General features: G+C 39.0%; 1 protein-coding gene across 1 annotated transcript in view; it reads right to left on the reverse strand.

Annotated features, from left to right (window-relative positions):
- The window catches only part of cbln4 (cerebellin 4 precursor), a 175,929-nt gene extending 149,697 nt beyond the window's left edge, over nt 1-26,232 (reverse strand). The window contains exons 1-2 of the mRNA XM_063031269.1: nt 25,605-26,232; nt 24,104-24,220 (exon numbers count right to left, since the gene is read on the reverse strand). Coding sequence (XP_062887339.1) covers nt 24,104-24,220; nt 25,605-25,877 — 390 coding nt within the window. The 5' untranslated portion in view covers nt 25,878-26,232. The remainder of the gene's footprint in view (nt 1-24,103; nt 24,221-25,604) is intronic.
- Nucleotides 26,233-26,855: the final 623 nt, after the last annotated feature.

The raw sequence follows: 26,855 nt of genomic DNA on the forward strand, positions 1-26,855 counted from the left end.
TGCCCTCATATTTCATCTTTTCCCTTCTTATAGCTTTCTTAGTTGCCTTTTGTTAGATCTTACAATCATCCCAATCATCCAATTTCCCACTTACTTTTGCACAAGCTGGTCTAAAAAGCTATCTCATAGGCATTTAACAAACTCCCTCTCTTGCAATCTGACACCAATCTGATTTTCCCAAACCCTTTGCATATTGAAGTCCCCCATTACAATTGAGTTATTATTCTTATCACATGCCTTTTCCAGCTCCATTTGCATCTCAACCCCACACTTCAGCTACTATTTAGAGGCCTATATATTATTTCCATAATGCACCCACAAAGATTCAATCTTCTCTGACCCTATGTCACCACTTTCTAAAGATGTAATTCCATCACTTACCAACAGAGCCACACCACCTATGCCTTCCTGCCTGTCCTTTCAAAACAATATGTATCCGTTGATGTTAAGCTCCCAATAAGGGCCTTCTTTCAGCTATGCCTCAGTGATGCCTACAACATCATATCCACCAATCTCTAATTTTCCTGAGTCCATCTGCCTTATTCCAAATGTTACACACATTTAAATACAGTACCTTGAATAATGCATTCTTCGCCCTTTTGAATTTTGCCTCTATGGAACAATTTAACGTTTTGCCCTGTCTGTATTTGTACCCTATCATTGGCTTATCCTTCCTTCCATTCATGTTTCAACCATCATCTACTTGTAAACCTGCAGGCTTATCCTTAGTTCTATCATACTGGTTCCCATCCCCCTGCCATGGAAGTTTATGGTCCAAATGTGGACAAATGGGACTAGCTTGGTGAACATTATGGTGTCATGGATGAGATAGGCCAGAAGGCCTGTTTCCATGCTCTATTAATCAAAGATAATCTATACAACTCGAACTACTATATCCATGAAACATGCTCTACTGTAACGACCCATTGCTACACACTGATTTTTTTAGATCACAAATTTGAAGGGGAAATATTAAAATTTATTAGCTGCAAGCCGATGATGTGTATATCTTTCAGAGTCATTGAATTATAACTTGTGGTTTTATGTTTTATGGATATATATGTACACACTTTATCTGCCCCAAAATCTCAATGACAGTTTGGATCCATATCATCTTGTTTTTGATGTTAATACATTCATGGTCACTTAAATTAAAACACACTTTCATTTTCAAAACATTACAGACTTTCTATTCCTATCCCAGCCAAACCAGCATTCAGCGTTAATTTGTTTTAGAACATAGAACATAGAATAGTACAGCACAGTACAGGCCCTTCGGCCCACAATGTTGTGCCGACCCTCAAACCCTGCCTCCCATATAAGCCCCCACCTTAGATTCCTCCGTATACCTGTCGAGTGGTCTCTTAAACTTCACTAGTGTATCTGCCTCCACCACTGACTCAGGCAGTGCATTTCACACACCAACCACTCTCTGAGTAAAAAACCTTCCTCTAATATCCCCCTTGAACTTCCCACCCCTTACCTTAAAGCCATGTCCTCTTGTACTGAGCAGTGGTGCCCTGGGGAAGAGGCGCTGGCTATCCACTCTATCTATTCCTCTTATTATCTTATACACCTCTATCATGTCTCCTCTCATACTCCTTCTCTCCAAAGAATAAAGCCCTAGCTCCCTTAATCTCTGATCATAATGCATACTTTCTAAACCAGGCAGCATCCTGGTAAATCTCCTCTGTACCCTTTCCAATGCTTCCACATCCTTCCTATAGTGAGGTGACCAGAACTGGACACAGTACTCCAAGTGTGGCCTAACCAGAGTTTTATAGAGCTGCATCATTACATCGTGACTCTTAAACTCTATCCCTCGACTTATGAAAGCTAACACCCCATAAGCTTTCTTAACTACCCTATCCGCCTGTGAGGCAACTTTCAGGGATCTGTGGACATGTACCCCCAGATCCCTCTGCTCCTCCACACTACCAAGTATCCTGCCATTTACTTTGTACTCTGCCTTGGAGTTTGTCCTTCCAAAGTGTACCACCTCACACTTCTCCGGGTTGAACTCCATCTGCCACTTCTCAGCCCACTTCTGCATCCTATCAATGTCTCTCTGCAATCTTTGACAATCCTCTACACTATCTACAACACAACCAACCTTTGTGTCGTCTGCAAACTTGCCAACCCACCCATCCACCCCCACATCCAGGTCGTTAATAAAAATCACGAAAAGTAGAGGTCCCAGAACAGATCCTTGTGGGACACCACTAGTCACAATTCTCCAATCTGAATGTACTCCCTCCACCACCACCCTCTGCCTTCTGCAGGCAAGCCAATTCTGAATTCACTTGGCCAAACTTCCTTGGATCCCATGCCTTCTAACTTTCTGAATAAGCCTACTGTGTGGAACCTTGTCAAATGCAATAAGCCTACCGTGTTTTGTGTTTTTTTTTCTTCTGTGGTCAGATAGCCAAGTAACCAAGAAAACAAAATAATCATAATGTCAATATTAAAGTAGATGTGATAACAGCACATTTGGAAAGCGGTGAAATCATCGGACCAAGTCAGCATGGATTTGTGAAAGGAAAATCATGTCTGACGAATCTCATAGAATTTTTTGAGGATGTAACTAGTAGAGTGGATAGGGGAGAGCCAGTGGATGTGGTATATTTGGATTTTCAAAAGGCTTTTGACAAGGTCCCACACAGGAGATTAGTGTGCAAACTTAAAGTACACGGTATTGGGGGTAAGGTATTGATGTGGATAGAGAATTGGTTAGCAGACAGGAAGCAAAGAGTGGGAATAAACGGGACCTTTTCAGAATGGCAGGCGGTGACTAGTGGGGTACCACAAGGCTCAGTGCTGGGACCCCAGTTGTTTACAATATATATTAATGACTTGGATGTGGGAATTAAATGCAGCGTCTCCAAGTTTGCGGATGACACGAAGCTGGGTGGCAGTGTTAGCTGTGAGGAGGATGCTAAGAGGATGCAGAGTGACTTGGATAGGTTGGGTGAGTGGGCAAATTCATGGCAGATGCAATTTAATGTGGATAAATGTGAAGTTATCCACTTTGGTGGCAAAAATAGGAAAACAGATTATTATCTGAATGGTGGCCGATTAGGAAAAGGGGAGGTGCAACGAGACCTGGGTGTCATTATACACCAGTCATTGAAAGTGGGCGGTGAAAAAGGCGAATGGTATGCTAGCATTTATAGCGAGAGGATTCGAGTACAGGAGCAGGGAGGTACTACTGCAGTTGTACAAGGCCTTGGTGAGACCACACCTGGTGCAGTTTTGGTCCCCTAATCTGAGGAAAGACATCCTTGCCATCGAGGGAGTACAAAGATGGTTCACCAGATTGATTCCTGGGATGGCAGGACTTTCATATGAAGAAAGACTGGATGAACTGGGCTTGTACTTATTGGAATTTAGAAGATTGAGGGGGGATCTGATTGAAACGTATAAAATCCTAGAGGGATTGGACAGGCTAGATGCAGGAAGATTGTTCCCGATGTTGGGGAAGTCCAGAATGAGGGGTCACAGTCTGAGGATAAAGGGGAAGCCTTTTAGGACCAAGATTAGGAAAAACTTCTTCACACAGAGAGTGGGGAATCTGTGGAATTCTCTGCCACAGGAAACAGTTGAAGCCAGTTCATTGGCTATATTTAAGCGGGAGTTAGATATGGCCCTTGTGGCTACGGGGATCAGCGGGTATGGAGGGAAGGGTGGGGCAGGGTTCTGAGTTGGATGATCAGCCATGATCATAATAAATGGCGGTGCAGGCTCGAAGGGCCGAATGGCCTAGTCCTGCACCTATTTTCTATGTTTCTATGTTTCTATGTTATGTTTCTATCATACTTCTAAACCCCTTCTTCTCTTCCTGTGGATATTCCAAAAAGAAGCTTCACCGCCGTGTCTCAAAACAGAGCTGCAAATAGACTCTTTCTAGCCACCCAGAACTTGGGATAATTTGCTGGATTGTGGGGCATGAGAAAAAAAAGGAGCATTTGTCAAACATATTTTAATCCTTTCAAGTATAACGTGTCCACTTGCTTAGGTTGTAGCCAGTGGCACTCACCCTGGTGAAAGTGCTTGAGATGGTCGCTGACATCCACCAACGCTCCTCCAGGAACAGCAACAGTCTGTGTGCTGATTCACTGAACTATATTCCACCTTTTGCTGACACAATGCGTTGGACCTCTGCTGGACAGCAGATTATATTTACTCGTATTATCCATAGCTGCAGATTGCAAGCAATTACTTTGAAATAATTAATAATTTACACAAGACATTGAAAATGCAAATCTGAATAGCCTGGAAGCATTCCCAATCAGCAGGGATCACATGGGTTTTGGCAAATTTTAGTTAATTACTAGTTTAGTTAAATTTTATTTTGTAAAAAGATTATCAAATGTCATAGAAGGAAAATAGTATATTAAATAGTTAACATTTGATGTTCAAAGCTCATTTCACAAATTATTGAGCTGACCAGTAGAATCTCCCTTTTAACCAGTATTGCCATTTCACAAAGCCAGAATTATCTTGTAAGTGACAATGGCGGCTTTGGTAGCAGACCAATGTTTTAAGCATTTCCATATTGCAATGGATCTTTATAGGTTTGTATTTCATGACATACAACGTACCGAGCAGAAACACGGGGGAAAAATTCAAACTGATGCTGATCTGATTTTATTTGCACCTGAACTATTGTTTGCATCAATGCTAAAACACTGTCCAAGAAAGCAGAATCCATCATCATGGACGCTCAACATCTGTCCATGCTCTCTTCTCCCTACTGCTAACAGGAAGAAGGTACAGGAGCCTTGGGTTCCACATCACCGGGTTCAGGAACAGTTATTAACCTTTAACCATCAGGCTCCTGAACGAACATTAGCTCACTTTGACAATAAATTTACTTTGAACTTTGAACAAGGTTCATACTTCAGCAGGACCATTCAACAATCTTGGCTAGATCATGTTTTTCCTTCATCTGCATTGGGTATCTGCAGCGTTTCCACTTTGTTTTACATATCTTGCCTTACTTCTTCCAACAAAGTTAGTTAAAATCAGGAGATCTATAAGACATGTTGCCAATACTCCTACATCCTTTCACACTAGTATACATCAAAATCTAAGCATGTGTTCATAAGATTCATCAGTTAACTTCTGGAATATCATCTAAGCCTAGTCTAGGCCACCCCTGATAGTTAAACACAAGTGCATATAATGATCAAATCTGGGGATCCCAGACACGCTTGACACCAAGTTTTGCAAGTGATTGTTGACTGTCTACTCCCATTATTGCCATAGCTTGAGTCAGTCTGTCCAGTACACACATCTCTTCATCGTACAATTTAGTAATGGATGCACAGTGCACTCAGCCGATGAGATACTAGACAAGACAGAATTCTCTGGTCATAAATTATTTATTGAATTTTATAAAACATTGTATAAATCTGAGTGCAACTCATTGTAGGAAATGCTTTGGAGTTTTTCTTAAAGATTAAAGCTAGTGACATTTTTCTGTAAATTACCAGGGAAAAACATGGTATTTAAGAAAAGCTAATCAGCAGGTTTTCTCTCAATAAAATATTTAGCTTGGAGTCTTTGTAGAGCTTAGAAATAATGGCCAATTGGTTCTTTATGACAAACTGGTTGACATCCATACTTGAAAATTAACTGATGTATAAAATTGTAAGTATTGCATTAATCAAGTTATTTTCTTATGAGGAAGAAGACTATTTGCCTCCTTTCAAAAATGAAATATGTGTTCATACACACATTTGTGGATATATTTTCATAAGAGATTGTGAGTGGGAAGAGATGTAAAATATCCAATCAAGAGGAAGGAAAAAAGCTGACTTAAGGGTTAGAAGGCAATGATCAGACAGGGCTCTAGAGAGTTATAAACCAGCCAGGAAGGAGCTTAACCAATGATTTAAGAATGTAGAAGTGGGCACAAGAAGGCATTAGTGAGTAGAATTAAGGAAAATCCCAAGGCATTCTATATGCATGTATAAAAACAGGAGAATAACTAGAGTGAGGGTAGGACCAATCAGGAATAGAAGAGGAAATATGTGCCAAGAATTGGAGAAGATATGGGAGATCCTAAATGTATATTCTGCTTCAGCATTCAACAGTGAGCAGAACCTTGATGTTTGTGAGGAGAGCTTCAAATAGGCTGATATGCTAGAACTTTTCAGGTTAAGAAAGAAGATGTGCTGGAACTCTTGAAAAACATTAGGATACCTACATCCCTGGAACCTGATGGGATACACCCAAGGCTACTACGGGAAGTGAATGAACAAATTGCTGTGCCTTTTGTGATGAGATTTGTGTCTTCCCTGGCCATGGGATTAGTATCAGAAGATTGGAGGGTGGCAAATATTTTTCCTTTGTTCAAGAAAGGGAGTAGTGATAACCTTGGGAATTATAGACCAGTACAGCTTATGTAACAGATGGGAGAAGATTGGTAGGGATAGGATTTATGAGCATTTCGAGAAGCATGCTGTAGTCTGATTAGGAATATTCAGCATATCTTTGTGAGGAACAGGTCATGCCCCACAAACCTGACTGAATTCCTTGCGGATATGACAAGACACATAAATGAAAGTAGAGCAGTGGATGTTCTGTACATGGATTTGAGTAAGATATTTGACAAGGTTCCCAGTGGTAGGCTCATTCAGAAAGTCAGGAGGCATGTGAGATCCAGGGAGACTTGTCTGTGTGGATTCAGCATTGTCTTGTAGATGAAGCATGTTCTGGCTGGTGCTGATAACCAGCGATGTTCTGCAGGGATCTATTCTGGGATCCCTGCTCTTGTAATTTTTTATAAGTGGCTTGGATGAGGAAATAGAAGGGTGAGTTAGCAAGTTTGCTGTTGACATAAGGTTTGGTGGTTTTGTAGATGGCGTAAAAGGTTGTCATAGGTTACAACAGGACATTGACAGGATGCAAAACTGAGCTGAGAAGTGGCAGATGGAGTTCAATCCAGAGAAGTGTAAAATGTTTCACTTTGGAAAGTTGAATTTGAAGGCTGAATACAGGACTAGTGGTAAGATTCTTGGCAGTGTGGAGGAACAGAGGATTCTTGGGGTCTATATCCCTAGATCCCCCAAAGTCACCATGCAAGTTGATATGGTTGTTAAGACAGTGTATGATGTATTGACCTTCATTAGTTGGGAAATTGAGCTCAAAAGCCACAAGGTAATATTGCAGCTCAATAAAACTCTGGTTAGACCACACTTTGAATATTGTTTTCAGTCTGGTCATCTCATTATTAAAAGAATGTTGAAGCTTTAGAGGGGATGCAGAGTAGATTTATCAGGATGCTACCTGGATTAGAGAGCATTTCTTATGAGGATAGATTAAGCAAGCTGGGGCTTTACTCTTTGGAGTGAAGGAGGATGACAGGTTACTTGATAGAGTTGTAAAAGAAGATAAGAGGTGTAGACCAATAGTTGACCAGAGGCTTTTTCCCAGCATGATAATTTCTAATACGGGGAAGCATAATTTTAAGATGATTAGAGGAAGTATGGGAGGATGTCAAAGGTAAGATTTTTTCTACAAGGATTGGTGGGTGCATGGAATACATTGCCAGGGGAAGTGCTAGAGGCAGTTACATTGGGGACGTTAAGAGACACATGGATGATGGAAAAATAGAGAGCTATGTGACAGGGAAGGATTAGATTGATCTTAAACTAAGTTAAAATGTTAGCACAACATTGTCTGCTGAAAGACCGGTACTGAGCTGTAATATTCTAATTTCTACCTGGTATTAAAAGACATTAAGGTTAACCTTCAGGCTAGATCTACCACAAGACTTTTAGAACCATAACACTTCTCAACATGTAAAATATGTATCTTGCCTAGGTACAAAACACCCGGGTAAAACAAAGACACAGTAGTTTGAATCCCATACCTGCAAAGGAGATATGGAGTATATTTGTTGTCAAATATAGCATTAGTCTATTCAAAATAAAACATTGATTCAAACCTAAAATCAGTAATGGTTTCAGGTTTGAATCAAAGCTTGTGAGAATAATATAAATTAATACCATTTTCCATGGGGGAATATTTTGTCAATAATTCAAAATTTTGAGAATAATGTTGATTAATATCATTTTTCACAGGGGAGATCACCAAAAACACAATAATTAAATGTTACTTTCACAAGTTCTGGTTCATTGTTTTCAGATGAAATGAACTTCTGGGTCCTTGGAAAACCTTTAATAGTATTGCAATGCAATTATTTATTTAAATAAATTAAAATACTTTGAAGAAATTCTGTAAAATCCCACAGGAAAACATTTGAAATAAAACAGAATGTGTTGGAAACACTCAACAGGTCAGGCAGTATCAGTTGAGAGAGGAAACAATAAATTTTAATCACTTTTCCAAAAATATTAACCACTGATTTTCAACAAAGAACAACCAGCTTGAGAGAGTGGTAGGACCAAGCTTCAGAAACCCTCAAATGTACATTGGGACACAGCTAGAATGTTATGATCAACTCTTTTAAATCACTCAGTTTAAGAGCATAACGTATTGATAAGATTAGCAATGTTTGTCCTGCTGGAGTACCATAGCTATTTGGAAACTGATTTAACTGGAAGCAAACAGGGAGTTTCATGCACCAATTTGGCTCTCATCTCATGAGTTCTAGCACTTACGTTTAATTTCAGGTTTCCAGCACCTGCAGTATTTTGCTTTTGGAGCATATTTAAAAGCTAATTCAAAAGTAAACCAAGTATAGTGTTTAGTTTAATCTTACAAATAATGGATACCAATGCATATTGTTTCATATAATAGAAATGTGGATAAAAATGCACGAGAAAATTTTGTAGTTCCTTCTAGACAATAGTGTCACAGAAACCCATTTGTTGAACTTTGTCAATCCATATCAGAACATATTGCTGGAGCTGATGGCTTTGTTATTTTCACCATCCAGTGGAGGTCTAAGCCAGTGAGAGGTTGACAGAGTTTTAATTCCCACTTACTGAAACAAGTTCTTCCCAACAGGGTTTCATTCCTGAGAACAGTTCATAACCTAAACAGTTAACAATTTCGAAATACTGGATGGAAATATATCTAAATTAAATCACTGGCCAAACTAGCACAGCATATCATTAAACAAGGTTATCTAACTCAAACATTTAGATGTTGCCACAAACCAAGTTTCCTCAAGCCAGAAGATAGCTGCGCTGGACAGCAGGCAGAAATCCACACCACCAGTCTTTCAAATACTCACTTGTATGTATTGACTGTACAGAAGTTGGTCATTCATAACCTAGGGAGGAATTTCAGAGTGGGGACTGTCCCCGGAGAGAAGAAAATCAGAAAGTACAGGTAAGCACTAATAGCTAATTCTGGATGAATCAGTGAAACTATACCACAGGCAATCTAATTTAATTGCCATCGATAAAGATGCACTGAAAAGCAAAGGATTTACATTATACTGAGTTTGGATGCTTAACAAGCAATTTAGAGGAAGATTATATAAAAACACCTCAGAAGGATTTTAAAGGGTCATATTACCATTCTGGAAAATTCGACGGAGACTTGAATTCATAGCATAACAAAAGTGAAATACTGTTATGATAATGTTGTCTTCAAAATGTCTCTTTTAGGAAACAACTATTGTCCATACCTAAAACATCAAAAGAACACACCAGAATATGGATACTTTTCCTTTGCATGCATAGTTCTGATCTGTTTTTATGTTGTTTGAAGGGTGTAGCAAAGTGCTCATACTCTGGTTAAGGCATTAAAAACAGAACAATTTATTTCTCTCAGTGCCAATGTGAAGAATAAAGTTACATTATAAAATACACTTGACTGAGATCAGATATAGGGAAAGACATGTTTTGTTTTGTAATGTTTTGAGAATTCTTCTCGTACTGTGCTAAGTTTGGCTGCTAAAACATTACTTTAGAGGACGGTTACATAAAAAATGTTAGGGAATTAAATCATAGTGAAAAATGATTTCAAATTTGTTTGGAATTGAATTTTCCTTCATATTTATTGTAATTTCACAGAACAATTTAATCTTATATCATTATAACTAAAATTCATTAAAATGTTTTTGTTGTATGATTTTACAACTTGTAAGTTTGTATCTTGGTATACAACCAAAATTAGGACCATTCAACAGTGTTCATGAATTCAGAAGCTTGACTGCTTTAATGCCAACCCCATTTTCAAATAATGTAAAACTCTGGCAAATTAATGTTACAGTTTTCCTTATGATAATTGGGTTAATAATACCAAAAGCACAATAAAGTCAAGTATCCAACAGGCCTGGGAAGTACACACAGTTTCTCCCAACATCCAGCTTGATAAGGAGCAATGCAGATGGGGTGCATTAGGTGAGCAATGTCGATGTGAGCCTCTAATCTTTCGGGTGCTAATTTAAATAGATATAAGGAAATGACTTGACTGTCAGAAAGGAAGTTTCAGATCTGGTCTTAGTGATTTACAACTTCTTAAAAATAATCGGTTTAGCTATTGAACTTGAATCACGTCTTTAATGGTATATTAATGAAGCAAAATGTGATAGGCTAATGTTTTATACCAGCACATCAACAGCTACAAACAAGTCTTCCACTAAGTGAGTCCTTCAGTTCATGTGTTGTACTATTGTTGAGCATGCAAAGGAAAATAGCTGACCCTAGGGAGAACCTCACTGGATTGCAGTCAACAAAGAGAAGAGCTATGTGGCAGAAAGATTGACATGTTTGATTACACAACAGATAACTAAATTTTGTATACTGAGCAAATAATGCAGTATTTTAAAACAAAGGGAATAGCCAATGAGAAGCAATGGCTAATTTTGCTGAGTGAATTGGATTTAAAGGCATACAGTTTGCTTATAAGTTTGACTGCTCCAACCAAACCAGCTGAAATAAGCATTGCTGATATTGTGAAAGCACTGCAGGGACATTTAGAACTGAAACTATTGTTGATTGCAGAACACTTTAGGTTTCATAAGCGGAATCAAAAGCAAGGGGTGTCCATTTCAATGTACGTGGCTAAAATGAAGAGACTGGCTGAGCATTACTAGTTCAGTAATGGGTTTGATGATGCACTGAGAGATGGCTTAGTTTGTGAAATCTTACAAGAAAGAATTCAAAAATGGCTCCTAACTGAAGCATAACTTACATTTAAAAGAGCAGCTGAACTTGATGTATCAATGGAAACAACAGACAGACACACAACCGAATTGCAGGTAGGAAGGAAAGTGAACATGAACAAAATTGAAACATCTAAACAGAAATCGGCATGGCCGAACAATAGTGTTACTGTTGTGGCAGGGGCTCACTTTCACATGACCAATGCAGATTTAAAGGTGAAACATGCAGAAAATACAAAGTAGAACACATAATTCAGTTCTGCCTGAACAAGAGCAGTTCAGGCAGACAAAAATAAATGGACTACGCAGAAAAGAAAAAAAGCTAAAAAATCAAATTGCAGTTTCAAAAAGAACACTAATCTGCAGACTATTAATGAAAAATCTGATAATGATGGGAGTTACCGTGTAGCCTTGAGATTTATCATTTGAAAACTAACATGTGACAAGCAATGTGGCTTACATCATAAGTGAATTGTAAATTAATTAAATTGGAATTGGACACTTTGTCAGTTGTTTCAGTCATTCCACAAAATAAACTTGAATGGCATTTCAAAAATACTAAACTGAAACCTACAGGTATCCAACTCAGAACTTACACTGGAAAAAAGATAATTCATGTGGGAATGACATTCATTAGGGTGAAATAAAACAACCAGCAAGGCACATTAGGCTTCTATGTGATAAAAAACAAGAGGGCCCACAGTGTGCGGCCATGATTGGCTGAAACAAATACAACTTGTTTGGAGATCTATCCATCATTTTCATGCCACATCTCCTGCAGTAGATTCAACTGAAAGTGAATTAAGAATGGTTCTGGATGATATCAGAGCAATGCTTAAGGATGGCATTTGAAAAGCCCAAACATATGAAAGATAAAATGGTGTTAACTGAAAATGCCACACTCAAGTTTTGCAAAGCATATCTAGTTTCTTATACTACCTGTGATAAATTAGCCAGTGAGCTCATTCACATGAGGGTGAAGAAACTCTCTCCAAGGTTGAGTGGAGCCCAAAGGCAATGCCAGTTGTTACAGTATTCAAGAAAAATGCATCTACCAGGATCTGTGGTGATTTTAAGGTTGCCATCAACCCGGCACTGAAAGTAGATCAATATCCTCTGCTCAGAATTATGGATATCGTTGCAAACCTTTCTGGGAAAACACTTCAGCAAAGTGGACTTAACTGAGGCCTACCACAGATGGAGACGGAACAAGAGTCCAAAGTGTTTCTCTCCATAAACACTCACAAAAGGCTTTTTTGCTATAATAGGCTTATTTTGGAGAATCATATCCACCTGCATTCTGGCAGAAATCAATGGACAAGGTGCTGCAAGGCTGCCTAGGCACTCATTGTTATTACTGGTAAGAATGACGAGGAATATCTCCAAAATTTCTTGATAGTGTTACAAAGATTGGAAGATTATGGACTTAGAACACAATGCAATAAGTGTGAATTCTTCAAAAGAAGCATTACTTACTGCAGTCACACTATTGATGGACAAAGATTACACAGGTGCACAGAGAAAATTCAAGCAGAGGTGAATGCTACAAGACCACAGGACATGTCATCATTGCGACCCTTTATAGGATTTGTCAATTACTATACCAGGTTCCTGCCGAGCCTGGCTACTGTGCTTCACCCCTTGAATTCATTACTACAAATTGGGAAGAAATAGCAATGGACAAAGCAGTGTGATGTGGCTTTCAAAATGGTAAAGGAAATGGTAATGACGGACACTGTACTCACACATTATGATCCACATCATCCAGTGAAGCTTGCCATGCACTGTTCAGTGTGCCAACACGCCCAGAAGAAAGGTGTCCAGAGCTGTCAGAACCACTTCCTGCAGACCCAGAGTCAACTCCTACAACCACCATGGAGGAGGCCCCAGAACCTGAGATTGTTTCACAGCCACAAGTCTCACCTGCCAAGCAGAGTGACCCCCCTTGTCAGGAAAGAAGTTATCCCACGAGAGTAAGAAATATATATATATAAAATTAAATCACAGTTGATTTAATTTGGCTTTATTGACACTGATCAACAGAAAAAAGATTCTTTTGTGTCAAAGTAAATCTCTACAAAGTGATCTAAATTAAGTACAAGTATAATATACAAAATAATTGATTGCATAAGTATTCACCCCCTTCAATCCAGTGTTAGGTGGCACTTCGGCAGCAATTACAGCCTTGAGTCTCTAACAGATTTTTACATCTGGACACTGTAATGTTTTTCCCCATTCTTCTTTACAAAACTGTTCAATCTCTGTAAGATTGCATAGGGATTATGAGGGAACAGCCCTATTCAAGTTCAGCTACAAATTCTCAATTGGATTGAGGTATGGACCACTTAGGACATTAACTTTGTTGTTTTTAAGCCACTCCTGTGTAGCTTTGGCTTTATGCTTGGGATCATTATCTTGTTGGAAAACAAATCTTCTCCCAAGTCGCAGTTCTCTTGCAGACTGCATCAGGTTTTCCTCCAGAATTTCCCTGTATTTTGCTGCATTCGTTTTCCCCTGTATCTTCACAAGCCTTCCAGGGCCTGCTGCAGTGAATTATCCCCACAGCATGATTCAGCCACCACCATATTTTACCGTAGGTATGGTGTGTTTTTGATGATGTCCAGAGTTTGGCTTATGCCAAACAGACCATTTTGTCAGATGGCTAAAAAGATAAGTTTTGGTTTCATCAGACAATAGAAGCTTCTTCCAGCTGATTTCAGAGTCTCCCACATGTCTTCTGCCAAACTTTAGCCAAGACTTCATGTGAGTTTTTTCCAACAGTAGTTTTCTCTTTGCCACTCTCACATAGAGCTGTGACTGGTGAGGCACCCGGCCAACAGCTATTGTATGCACAGTTCTTCCATCTCAGCCACCGAAACTTGTAACTCCTCCAGAGTTGTCACAGGTCTCTTGGTGGCCTCCCTCACTAGTCCCCTTCTTGCACTGTCACTTAGTTTTTGAGGATGGCCTGTGCTAGGCGGATTTACTGCTGTGCCATATTCTTTCCATTTCTTGAAGTCTGACTTAACTGTACTCCAAGGGATATTCAGTGACTTGGAGATTTTCTTGTATCCATCTCCTGACTTGTGCTTTTCAATAACCTTTTCACAGAGATGCTTGGAGTGATCTTTTGTCTTCATGGTGTAGTTTTTGCCAGGATACTGACTACCAGCATTGGTCTTTCCGGATAGAGGTGTATTTTTACTACAATCAATTGCAACACCTTAACTGCACACAGGTCTCCAAAATCAGATCTCAATATAACTAATGATGTGACTTGTAAAATCAATTGGCTGTATGAATGATGTGTTGGTATGTCATATTAAGGGGAGAGGAATACTTATGCAATCCATGATTTTGTGTTTTTATTTGTAATTAATTTTGATCACTTCGTAGATATCTGTTTTCACTTTGACGCGAAGGAGTCTTTTTCTTTTGATCAGTATCAAAAAAGACCAATTAAATCCACTGTGATTCAATGTGGTAAAACAATAAAACATGAAAACTTCCAAGGGAGGTAAGTACTTTTTACAGGTACTGTATACATCTAAGCAGGGATGATTGTTGTTTATTTAATATTTAATGTAATATTTCAGTGATATCATAAATATATTAAGTATTCTTTATTTGTTTAAGTAATTCATTAAATGAATTGCATTCATTATTACACTACCACATCACACATACGTGCCTCACTTACAGAAAAAATATGGAACTAAGATATATTATTCCAAGCTCTGTTTTTCCTTCAATTTGTTCAATATGTTGGAGTTACAAATCGTAACACACCTTGACAGTAAATCCCTGTACCTAATGCCTGCCACGAAAGTCTGTGTCCACATTTCCCGTAAGTTTATGTGTGACCCTGATTTAAGTCAGGAAGGGTGAATCTGCTGGACAAAGCATCCAGTACTCATTTGGTGGTACCATGCATGAGGTTTTGTGCAGTAATATCTGATCTGCTCAGGTGTGCTGGTTAGAAATAACTCTGTCCTTACAAACTTGTCAGATGGCTTACCTAAGCTGTCAAGTATTTTGAAGGCTTTTGAATTCCCAGATATTCTGAAGCACTCAATAACTTTCCAAAAATCAAATAGAAGCATTTCAAAATTTGCTAAATGTTAAAAATTAAAAAGCTAAATATTCTAAAATACTGAAAAAACATTTATTTTCAAAAATTAAAAGCATTAAAGGAATTGCAAATATTACTAACATGTTACCTTTCTGTTCTCACATTTTAGTCAAATAATTCAGCGTTTCTACATCCTGCACTGGGTCTAACCTGTCACAGGTTCTGCAGGCTGATACACCAGACTTAGTCCAGGGGAATGCAGCAAGTTCTGTCAAACATAATGTAAAGCTTAGTGGTAGGACATATTCCCTGCAGAGTTTGGTCAGAATGTTCAGGACTTTGCATTTGTGCAGGAGTTCCAAATACTGAAACTTGCAGGGGGGGGATTGTTGGCAATTTGCCACACAACAGGGGCATTACCCGGAATGACAATTTGGCTCATTATGACTATTGCCAGAAGTGCAACTCAGCAAGAAGACTAATTCTATGATGGCAATATGTCCAAGAGCAAAACAAAAATCTTGAAGATTGGAATGTTTGCAAAATGCAACCTGAAACTGATGAACGTATTTCAATGAAGTCGATTGCTGTGCCTCAAACAAATATTATACTCTGCTTTAACATTGTTGAGATTTAGTTAATTATATTATGCAATGAAAATTTAAAGGATATGCTGCAACTGTACTTTTCATATTGCGCTTTACATGGTATGAAGCTAGTGATACACAAGCTGTCAGATTAAACTGGAGTCCCTGCTATTAAACTTAGTTTCCTAAATATTAATGTCTGAAATCAAAATGAAAAATCACTCATTGCAAAGAGCTGCAATATTCGCAGTCCTCACAGAGATGCAGCCATGAATGTGCTCTAAATGAACCTTATAATGTTCTTTCTGGAATTGCGGGTATTGTTAACTACCACTAATTTAGCCAAACTGATATGCCAATAGTGGATGAAGTTCTCGGAGGCAGGATACCATATGATAAAACCTCCAGGGATAGATTTCAATAAAAGACAGCTACCCAATCCCGCATGCTTCTTCTTGGAAAAATGTGTATCAGTTAATACAAGACAGAATAACATCTTTGAGAATGATTTACCTGCGATCAGTTTACTTTTTGAAGACCATCAACCTAGAACATTAATCACTGTAAAGTCGAAACAGCATGGGACTTACACTACAAATGGTAGTGCACTAGGGAGTGCAGTGGAACAGGGGGCCTAGCAGTACAAGTACATAGTTCATTGAAAGTAGCATCATAAGTAGACAGGGTGGTAAGAAAAGCACTGAACACACCAGCCTTCATCATTCAGGGCACTGAGTATAGGAGTTGGATGTTTATGTTGCAGTTTTATAAATCACTTTGGAGTACTGTGTATAGTTTTGGTCACCCTTTCATAGGAAAGCAGTAGTTAAACTGGAAAGAATGCAGAAAAGATTTACAAGGACCAAAGGGCCCGAGTTTCTGAATATGGAGAGATTGGTCACACTGGGACTTTACTCCTTGGAGCCGAGTAGAATGAAGGGTGAAATCATGTTGGTAGCAGTCTTTTCCCCAAGAGAGGGGAGTACAAAACTTAGTGTGAGAGGTGGAAGGTGAAAGGGAAACAATTTAAAAGGGGCTTGAGAGGCACCTTTTTCATGTAGATTGTGGGGAGTGTATGGAATGAGCTGTCAGAGGAAGTGGTGAAAGCAGGTATGATAGTATCATTTGAGAAGCATATCGAGGGGCAAATCTTTGAGGGATGGGATATGGGCCAAACGCAGGATATTGGGAGGTCAGCATGAACAAACCTGTATCTCTACCATATTGCTCTATGCCTCTATGTTGCAACACTATAATAGCTCTTGGTCTTGACTTTAATTCAGCTGACTCCACAAAAAGATGATGAGGTCTCTGGCTGCTACAACAATTGATTTTTGTCTCTCAAATCAATTTTATGCAACTATTTGTGGTTTACCTTTTCTGACAATGTGCTTCCAGTCTCTCCTACCACTTTTAATTTGACTTTTGTCTAAAAAACCTCTGATGCCTGCTGACACTTAGACTTTATCCCTGATCAATAATTTATTCCAAACTATAATTTCAACCACCATTGATTTTGTTAGGATATATTTTTCAAACTTTGCAAGCCTGTATTTTCTTAACATCCTGAACTTCAGTTTCATTAACTTTATAACTAATTTGCAGCAACTTAATTTAAGATTTTCATTAATTGATATTTATTGATTTCATAATGAACTGACATAAAAAAGAAATATATAAAATTTATATAGGATTGTTCAAAAAATAACATCCCAAAATGCTTCATGATCCATGACCTGACTTTAAAATATATTCACTGTCAGAAATTAGGGATTACAGCTGCCATTATGGACACAGAAAGGATAATCTTTACGTGGCTCATCATGTAAGCATAAGCCAACTATAAAAAAAACATCAATTCCAAGTTTTCTTTTCAAAGGATCCCAGTACAGCTACAGATTTCATAATTGTGTTCCTAAACCCAGTCCACCATGAAATGCCACACACCACTCTAAACCAGAAACTACTTCGGATAATCACCATTGAGCACAGCTAGAAGTCCATACTACAGGACACCATTTTAGAAATGAGAAGTGAATATTATGAATCTGACCAGCAATGAGATAGTCATATAAATACATTGGGCTACACAACCATGGCAAAAGCAACATTTGGAATGAAAGAAGTATGTAGAAATAGCACTGGGTGAAATACTGGAAGCTAATATGCTCAAGAAAATGGTTATGATGACAGAGGGAAGAAATGGTTTGACACAAAACTGAAAGGAAAAGATAAAGAAGAGCAAAATGGGCAATAAAGTGCATAATAAATAATGCTGTCACTCAAGCAGGATGGATGAGAGCTCCAGTGAATAATAATGGAAGGACTGAGTTATTGGAATGCGGTGTTAGAGACGAGAGAATTGAAACAATAGTCAGTTATTCTGAAATTTACAAAGATAGACAGTCTTCACTGGGCCCGGCTCAGGTTATTCTTTGGAAGTTTATTTTAAATAAATGTTACCACTTGTCCATAAGGAATGGATATCTCAAAAACACTATGCTTTAAAAAATGAATGGGCATAAGAAAATCAAGACACATATAGCAAGAGGTAGAAAATGATATTGTCTCAGAGAAGCTAATGAAGATAATGATATAATAAAATTTAAATGTTTCTCATTGAGACTTTTGAATAATGTTCTATCCTTAAAACTGGAAATACTTGAACATGTCAGCTAACATGTGGAATGACAAGAGAAGTCCTGTGCAGTAATTTAAAACCAATCCTCCTAGTGGTCAACATGAAGTTTGATTGACCATCCATTTTACACCACTTTAGCTCACCGAAATAGAAGAGATAAACTGGGAAATAGGTAATATGAATGGCCTATCAATTTTTTTCAATCGCTTCAGTGGTTTTATAACATTACTCCCTCACTTCCAAAATAGCACACCAATGCAATCACTTCTATATGCTTTTGTTCATGGCTGAAGGTGCATTGTGAAGAAAATATCAATTGTGGCAGTGAAAAGGAATTAGTTTAACTTTGGCCACTGCTAGGTGATAGAGAGGGATGGGATAAGGGATCCTGAGATTAGTTCCAAGTGGGAACATTTAGCAAGAAAATTGTTAAACCTGGAGTAATTAAAATTACTATTCTTAAGGCAACAGCAATGGTTGATATATCTGTAATAGTCAAATTTATCGCTATCTCCTAAACTCCCATCCCTATATTTGATTCTGCTGATCAGTTACTCGTGAATCTCAACCTTCTACTGCAAGGATTGTCACAAATTCTATCATCCATACTGCATACTTTAGAGTTGGTCTTCTAAACCTTCCTCTCACCCTCCAGCACACCCATCTTATTAACATTAGTTCCCTAGTTGGCTCAGCATCCACTTAACCTGTTTTCATAGAGTCCCGCTGGCAAATGTGCAGCCTCTTCAACATAAAATTGAAGCTTTCAGACCTAGATTACAGTAACAGGGAGAAATCTGGGTCTGTAGTGTACTTTACTTCCATCATTAAGACCTCCATCACCCTGCACGTGGCCACTTCTCATTGCTACCAGCAAGGAGGAGGTACAGGAGCCTGAAGACACACATTCAGGGTTTTCAGGAACAGCTTCTTCCTCTCTGTCATCATATTTCTGAATGGACAATGAAACCATGTACAAACAAATTTCACAACATATGCCAGTGATACATAAACCTGATTCTGATAGAGTCATTCAGGCTCTTCAGCCCAAATGATCCATGCTGTTCAACATGACCATCCAAGATATTCCCATACATGATAACCTTCAAAACCGTTCCAATCCATCTACCAAGCCAAATGTCTTTTAAAATTTGTTATTTTACATGCCTCAACTAAGTCTTCTGACAGCTCATTCCATAGAGGTGCCATACTTTATGTCAAATGATTGGCCCTCAAGTTCCTCTCAAATTTTATCCCTCTCTTGTTATACATATGCCCTCTAGACCTTGGTGTCCCAACAGTGGGTAAAAGACTGAGTGCTTTCACTGTAAGCTCACATCATTTTACACATCTCTATAAGATCACCCCTCAGTTTCCTATGCTTTAAGGAGTGAAGTCCTAACCTAACCAATCTCTCCTTATAACTCAGTCCCTTAAGTCTTGGCAGAATTCTTAATCTTTTCTGCACTCTTTTATGACATATTTCCTATAGCATGACAACCAAAACTGAACACAATACTCCAAGTGCAACCTCACTAGTGTGCTATACAATCACAGCATGACCTCCCAACTTTTATGCTCAGTGTCCTGACTTCTGAAGGCCAGTGTACCAAAAGCTTTCTTCACCTGTGTACTAGTGGCTCCACTTCAAGTGAACCATGAACTTGTACACCAAGGCCTCTCTATTCTACAACACTACCCAGGTCCCTCCTGCTCAAGGTGAAAATCCTATCTGGATTTGCCTTTCCAAAATGCAACACTTCACATTCATCTGAATTAAACTCCATTTGCCATTCCTAGTCTATTTATTCATTGTCCGCTACACTATCTACTTTAGTATCATCTGTAAGCTTACTCCTTGATAAAAATGACAAATGACGATGGACCCAGTATGGACAACTGAAGTATACCACCAGGAATGAGCCCCCAGTTCAAGGAGCAAATATGACCTTCTGCTTTCTACCACCAAGCCAATTGTGTATTCAACTAGCCAGCTGTTTCTGGATTCTATGCAACCTCACCTTCCAGAGCACCATACAATGTGAACCCATATCAAAGGCTTTACTGATGTTCATATAAACCGTGTTTACCACCTGGCCCTCATCAAAATTCAGTCAAGTGTTCAAGACATGCACAAAGCCATGCTCACTATACCTAATCAGCTCCTGCCTTTCCAGATGTATTTACCATTTATCCCTCTGAATCCTCTCCAGTAACTTCCCAACCACAGATGATGCACTTACTGACCTATAGATCGCAGAGTTTTCTTTGCTGACTTTCTTAAATAAAGCCACAACACTTGCAACCGTCCAGTACACCGGCATCTCATCTGAAGCTAACAATGATGCAAATATCTCAGCCATTTCTTCCCTAGCCTTCCAAATTACCCTTGGATACCATGGTCAGACCTGGAGATTTGTCTTACTTCATACCTCTAAAGACACCCAGGACCTTCTCGGATGTAATGTGAGCTATCACAAACACCTCTCCATTTGATTTTCCAAGTTTTGAAGTCTTCATGTATTTCTCCACAGTAAGAACAGAGGAAAGATATTCATTAAGGACCTACCCCATCCCCTGCCACTCCCTTCGGGTCTTTGAAGGGCCCAATTCTCTGTGTAGTTACTTTCTGTAGTCTCGTTATAAAATCTCTTTAGATTTTCCCTTGTATTCTCTGTAAAAGTTATCTCATGCTCCCTCTTCTTCCCTCTTGATTTCTTTCATGTGTACAAACCTGCATTCCCTATACTCCTCCAGGTATTTACTTGATCCAACCATGACCCATGCATCCTTCTTTTTTTTCTGCCTAGGACTTCAGTATCCCTTGCCATCAGGGTCCACAGCTCCTACCAGCTTTGTGCTTCACTCCAATAGGAACATGCAGACCTTGAGCTCTCACAATTTCACTTTTAAAAGCCTCCCAATTGCCTGTGGTCCCTTTGCCTGTATAAAAAAAAACATGCTGCAATCAACATTTGCATGGAGTCAAAGTGCACCTTGCCCAAAATTAGAATTTGAACCTGTGAAACAGTTCTGTCCCTATCCATAACTATTTTGAAACCAATAGAATATGGTTACTGTCCCAAGCACTCTCCTAATGTCACTTCAATCACATTGCCCCCTCTATCATCTAAGAGTAGGTTGCACTTTGACCTCTCCTTGTAGGATCCTACTTCGACAACCATAGTATTCTTAAAACTCTGCACAATCTTGCTGCATATTAATTCTTCTAATTCCTGTTGATAATTTGGGGGCCTATAATACAATTCTAACAATGTGCAAAAGGCCCTAAAATTAAGAAAACTTCAAATAGATCTTTCTGTCTATTAAGGGAATAAGAGTAACTAGAGAGAGAATAGGGCCCCTCAAAGAGCAAAGGAGACACCTTTTGAGGAACAAATAGCTCATTATAAGTAAAGCGCAAGGGTAAATTTGAGGAGGGATGGTTGGTTGGATTAACACAACATCACTTCTATTTTGGGATTTCACTGATTACGATACAGAACAAAGAACCTCTCATTAAAATAAGTATAGAAATTCTAAATGAAGCAAACACATACAGGTTATCAGCTAAAACATGAATAATTTTAAAAACACTTTGCCAATTTCTTATATTGATAGACTTGGGAAAATATACTAGTGTAGACCTGGATTCTGTTAAAATAGTTTTATCTGCTAACAAGATAAGAGCCCATGGTGTTAAAGGAAAGATGCTAGAATGGATAGAAAATTGGCAGACTGGCCAGAGGAAAAGAGTGGGAATCAAGGGCCTGTTGTGGTTGGCTGACAGTGACTAGTGGTATTCCGCAGGGGTTGCTATTGGGGCTGCTTCTTTTCACGTAACACGTCAACAATTTGGATTGATGGAAATGATAGTTTTGTGGGCAAGTTTGTAGATGATACAAAGATAGGTGGAAGGTTAGATAGAGCTGAGGAAGCAATGGAGTCTGCAGAAGGACTTAGACAGATTGGGAGAATGGGGAAAGAAGTGGCAGATGGAAAGTAGCATAAGGAAGCGTTTAGTCATGTACTTTGGTAGAAGGAATAAAAGTGTAGAGTATTTTACAAATGGGCAAAAAATTCAGAACTGAGGGGCGAAAAGGGACTTGGGAGTCCTTGTGCAAGATTCCCTAAAGGTTAAGTTGTAGTTTAAGTCAGCGGTAAGGAATGCAAATACAATGATAACATTCATTTCAAGTGAACTAGAATATAAAAGCAAGGATAGGATGCTAAGACTTTATATGGCATTGGTCAGGTCTCACTTAGAGTATTGTGAGCAGTTTTGGGCCCCTTATCAAAGAAAAAATATGCTGGCATTGGAGAGGATCCAAAGGAGGTTCACGAGATAATTCCAGGAATGCAGGTGTTAACGTTTAAGGAGCAGTTGATGGCTCTGGCCTTGTACTCGCTTGAGTTTAGAAAGATTAGCTGTGATCTCATTAAAACCGATTATATATTGAAAGGCTTAAATAGAGTGCGTGTGAAGAGGATGTTTCCTACAGTGGGTGAACCAGAGGGCACAGTCTCAGAATGGAGGGACATCCATTTAGAACGGAGATGAGGAGGAATTTCTTCAGTCTGAGGGTGCTGAATCAATGGAATTCGTTGCCATGGACAGCTGTGGAGGTCTAGTCATTGAGTATATTTAAAGCAGAAGCGGATAGGTTCTTAATTAGTCAGGGTATAAAAGGCTATAGGGAGAAGGCAGGAGAATGTTCTTGAGAGGTGTAATAAATCGGCCATGATAAAATATCGGACCAGACTTGATGGGCTGAAAGCCCTAATCCTGCTCCTATACCTTATGGTCATGTGGTCTTCAGAGAGAACTCCTCCAGTGAACATTTGGTGCTGACAATTAATTCTGATGTTCATCAACCTTCCTAAGCAGCACGATTTACTAAAGACACGAATTACATATGAACATAAATGATTTAATGCTTCATTACACAAGTGTCAATGGGAGGCATCGTAAATATGAAGGAAGTCAGATGTTTTAGATGACCAACTAACAATGGTGGAAGTCAAGCATCAATATCCACTGTTTAAAGCTAAAATCAGTGCTAACGGATGAACTAAATGATACTGAAAGAGATGGCTGATGCTATAGGGTACAAACTACGAGAAAACATGAGAAGAAATGAAGACAGCTGAAAGATTCCTTATAAATTGTCTATAGCCAGAGTGCTTCTGGATCTGCTTTGCGCTGTTGTGATCCTAATCAAATTCTCTACACACTGGTCAATGAATCCTGGATTTATTTTACCTACAAATAGTTCCAATTTATCAACTGCAAATTCCAGTGGCAGCTAATTTTAAGAGAAAATAAAACGTACCTATAGTGGGGTTGACCCCAATTTCCTATCAGTAATATGAGCATATTTCTTACAGGAAATAACATAAAATAACAAAAGTTCACAGTTTAGAAGATATTTTAAATATTCTATAAAAATAATGCAACATTGACGTATCTTTCAGTGATCCAGCGACATCTATGGTAGACTTATGACAACAAACGCGTTTAAAATTCATTATTTCATCAAGGTATTATAAACGATTTTAGAATTCATCTGGAAAATATGCATGGTATATGCATTGGGGTTAAAGTTTTTGTTCCGCATTTTAATAGGCAGGAAAGAAATTCAGAACAGTAAGGGTTAACTGATCGAATTGCCGCGTTGCAAAATGTCAGCAGCTATAAATACAGACATACAGACCTGGATCGTCTGACTCTGGTATACTTTGATAACGTGGAAGTTGAAACTGTAAATGCCTTTTCTTGGAGCTACAAAGACTGACTCCAGGGTGAAACAATTACCCACGTTCACCAAAATCTGTAAGAGAGTCGAAAGGAAGTCAGTCAGTCCGATTTGGAAACCGGGGTTGACGGTGGGAGTGGCGGGGGGGTGGGGGTGAGAAGCTTTGGCTTTCAAAGCTACCGCAAAATTTATAATAAATAACATTATCGTACTGTGTGGAACTACCTAAGAACCACTAAACGTGGAAAAAAAATCATGAACTCTTCACTCCAGTATTTAGATTTTGACACCTGGTAGAGATAAGACCGCCACATCACTGGCTGATTCTTAATGTTTAATGTAAATCTAAAGTTTAGTAAATTGCTATAATTTTCAACTCGTTTGGAATAGTATCCTTTAACTATTTTGGAATGCACCTGGCTGATGTTTCTAATTGCAGTGGATTCTTTCTTCATCAACCAAGAGCATGCAAATCTCACTGAGGGCTACTTTCTAGCCATGATAAATGCTTGGATCCAGAAGTCTCTCCACTTGTTGTGATAATTAAAACCTTGTGTTTTTTTTTTCATCTACATCTCTGGAACAAATTGCTGTAGTAATTAGGCCAACTGACTTTAAAGAGTGCATGAAGTTATTAACGCAGAGCGAGCATCCAATGCCCCCGACGCGGCGCGCTTTCTTTTAGCAAAGCACACCCACCCAATCCCACCCGGGAGGCATCATTCCACAATCTGAAACCTGAATCCGGCGTCGCTGTTCTCCAGTAACTGTATTTATCTATTAAAATGCAAACGGGCAGTTTCAAAATCGAGCCTCGGTGAGATTGCGAGAGTGGGTTCGATGCTGGGATTTATTACCTATTGGAACCAATGAATATTAAAGTGCAGATAATATGTTATTTTAGTGAATTGTTTTATATTTAGTTTTTGCTGTTAGTATCGAATGCCAGTGGCTCTACAACTTCCACGATTTACTTGGTAATGATTTTTTTTTGAATCACTTACGTTGAAAACATTCTCGTGAAAAGTCATTTTACAAATGCAGCCCTTACATAGTAGGTTACTGTTTCACCGTAATCTCTATCGTTATGTTTCAGTGGGTTTAACGTCAGGTATAATATTCTAACCAACACAATCGCTCCCATTCTCCCTCACCATTTACACTTGTTGCGCTTTTTATCCGTTTGAGCTCTATTTTAAACAACCCCGTTTAAAACGGGATCCTTTTCCAGACAAGAGTGGACAACCGGACCTTTGGAGAGAATCGCATGCTGAATGCTTAACCCTTTACGCAATACAATTACATCCCTATGCTTTCATAAGAGAACTCTTAAATCGCCCTGTTTTAACAACATAGCAATCTCGCCGTCGTTATTAATCCGTGTTTAAAAACGTTGGCTCTGAAGAGAATCCCCGTGTTGTGTGTGTGTGTGTGGTTTCTCTCCAATGTCTCCGGTTACCTGGTCGAAGTAAATGATCCGAGTTTTGTTGCTCATCTCAGATGGTTCGTGGTTGGTGCTCCTGACGGCGGAAAATGCCACTTTGGAGTTTGCAGCGCGGACAGAAATCCCAAGCGGGGAGGAGGAGGATGTCTTGGAGTCACCGGTCGGGTTGGAGTCGCAAACCACCAGGCACTTGCCTTCTAGGACTATGGGCTCCGTGTCGTTCTGAGCGAACACCGGCACGGTACAGAGTGCCAGAGCCCCCATTGCAATCAGCACCATGGACAGCATTGTCTCCAACACGGCCACGCCGATAAACCAACAAGCCCAACAAAAGCTCGGGACTAAACCTTCTCGCCCTGCCGCACTCCCGCAACACACTTCGTTTCCTCCTCCTCGGGTTCCTGCTGTACGAGCGAAAAGCAGCTCCACTTAATCTGTTCTACATCTGGATATCCCAGTACGAATTAGCAGAACCTCCTGCAGAAAATATTGCATTGCACCTTAAAGTCCACCAGTCCCTGTAGTTCGCTCTTCTCCAAGTAAAATAAAACACCTTCTTATCTAGGAGTCCCGATCTGAATTATTGATGGGGAAAACGATAGTCAAACAAAACATGATTTGATGTTGTCGCATCAGTACGTATTTCCCCTGCCCTACTTCGGACGGGACACAAAGCCAGACTCCCGAGGTTAGCGCTGGTTCTGGTTCCTGTCTACCGAGCTCGCTGTCTGCTTCAAGTGGATTCAGTGTAATCGGCAGTCCCTCCAGTTTTATGTCACAGACCTTCACTTCCAAACCTGTGAAGAGTGGCGCTAATGAATACTCTTAACAAATTCTGCCTGAACTGTAATGATTCTGTTCAGTAAAATATCAATAAAAAGAAATGAAAAACTCAAGCAATGTTTGTAATGAATGAGTGAAGGTTTGTCTTAATGTTACTGATAATTGCATAATACTTTATTGGCAAAGGTATGTTGAACACTTGCTTACTGAAGTAGCTTCATTCCTTCTACACTTTTCGTTCTATATAAAAAGAGCACAAATGAGCCCGTTTGTGCCATAAAATATCCGAAACGTTTCTAAAGTCGAGTATTTTCATACCACAAAATTAACAATGGAAAATAATTTTAAGCTTTTCAAACTTCATAGTTAGAAACGTTGAGTTATAACTCCTTTATGTGGCTTAGTGTTGTATATATAGGAAATACTAAACAATCTTTTTTTTTGTCTTGACGAATATTAAAACCATTTTCATTTGAAATATGA

Source organism: Mobula hypostoma, chromosome 2, assembly GCF_963921235.1.
Source record: "Mobula hypostoma chromosome 2, sMobHyp1.1, whole genome shotgun sequence".
NCBI classification, from domain to species: Eukaryota; Metazoa; Chordata; class Chondrichthyes; order Myliobatiformes; family Myliobatidae; genus Mobula; species Mobula hypostoma.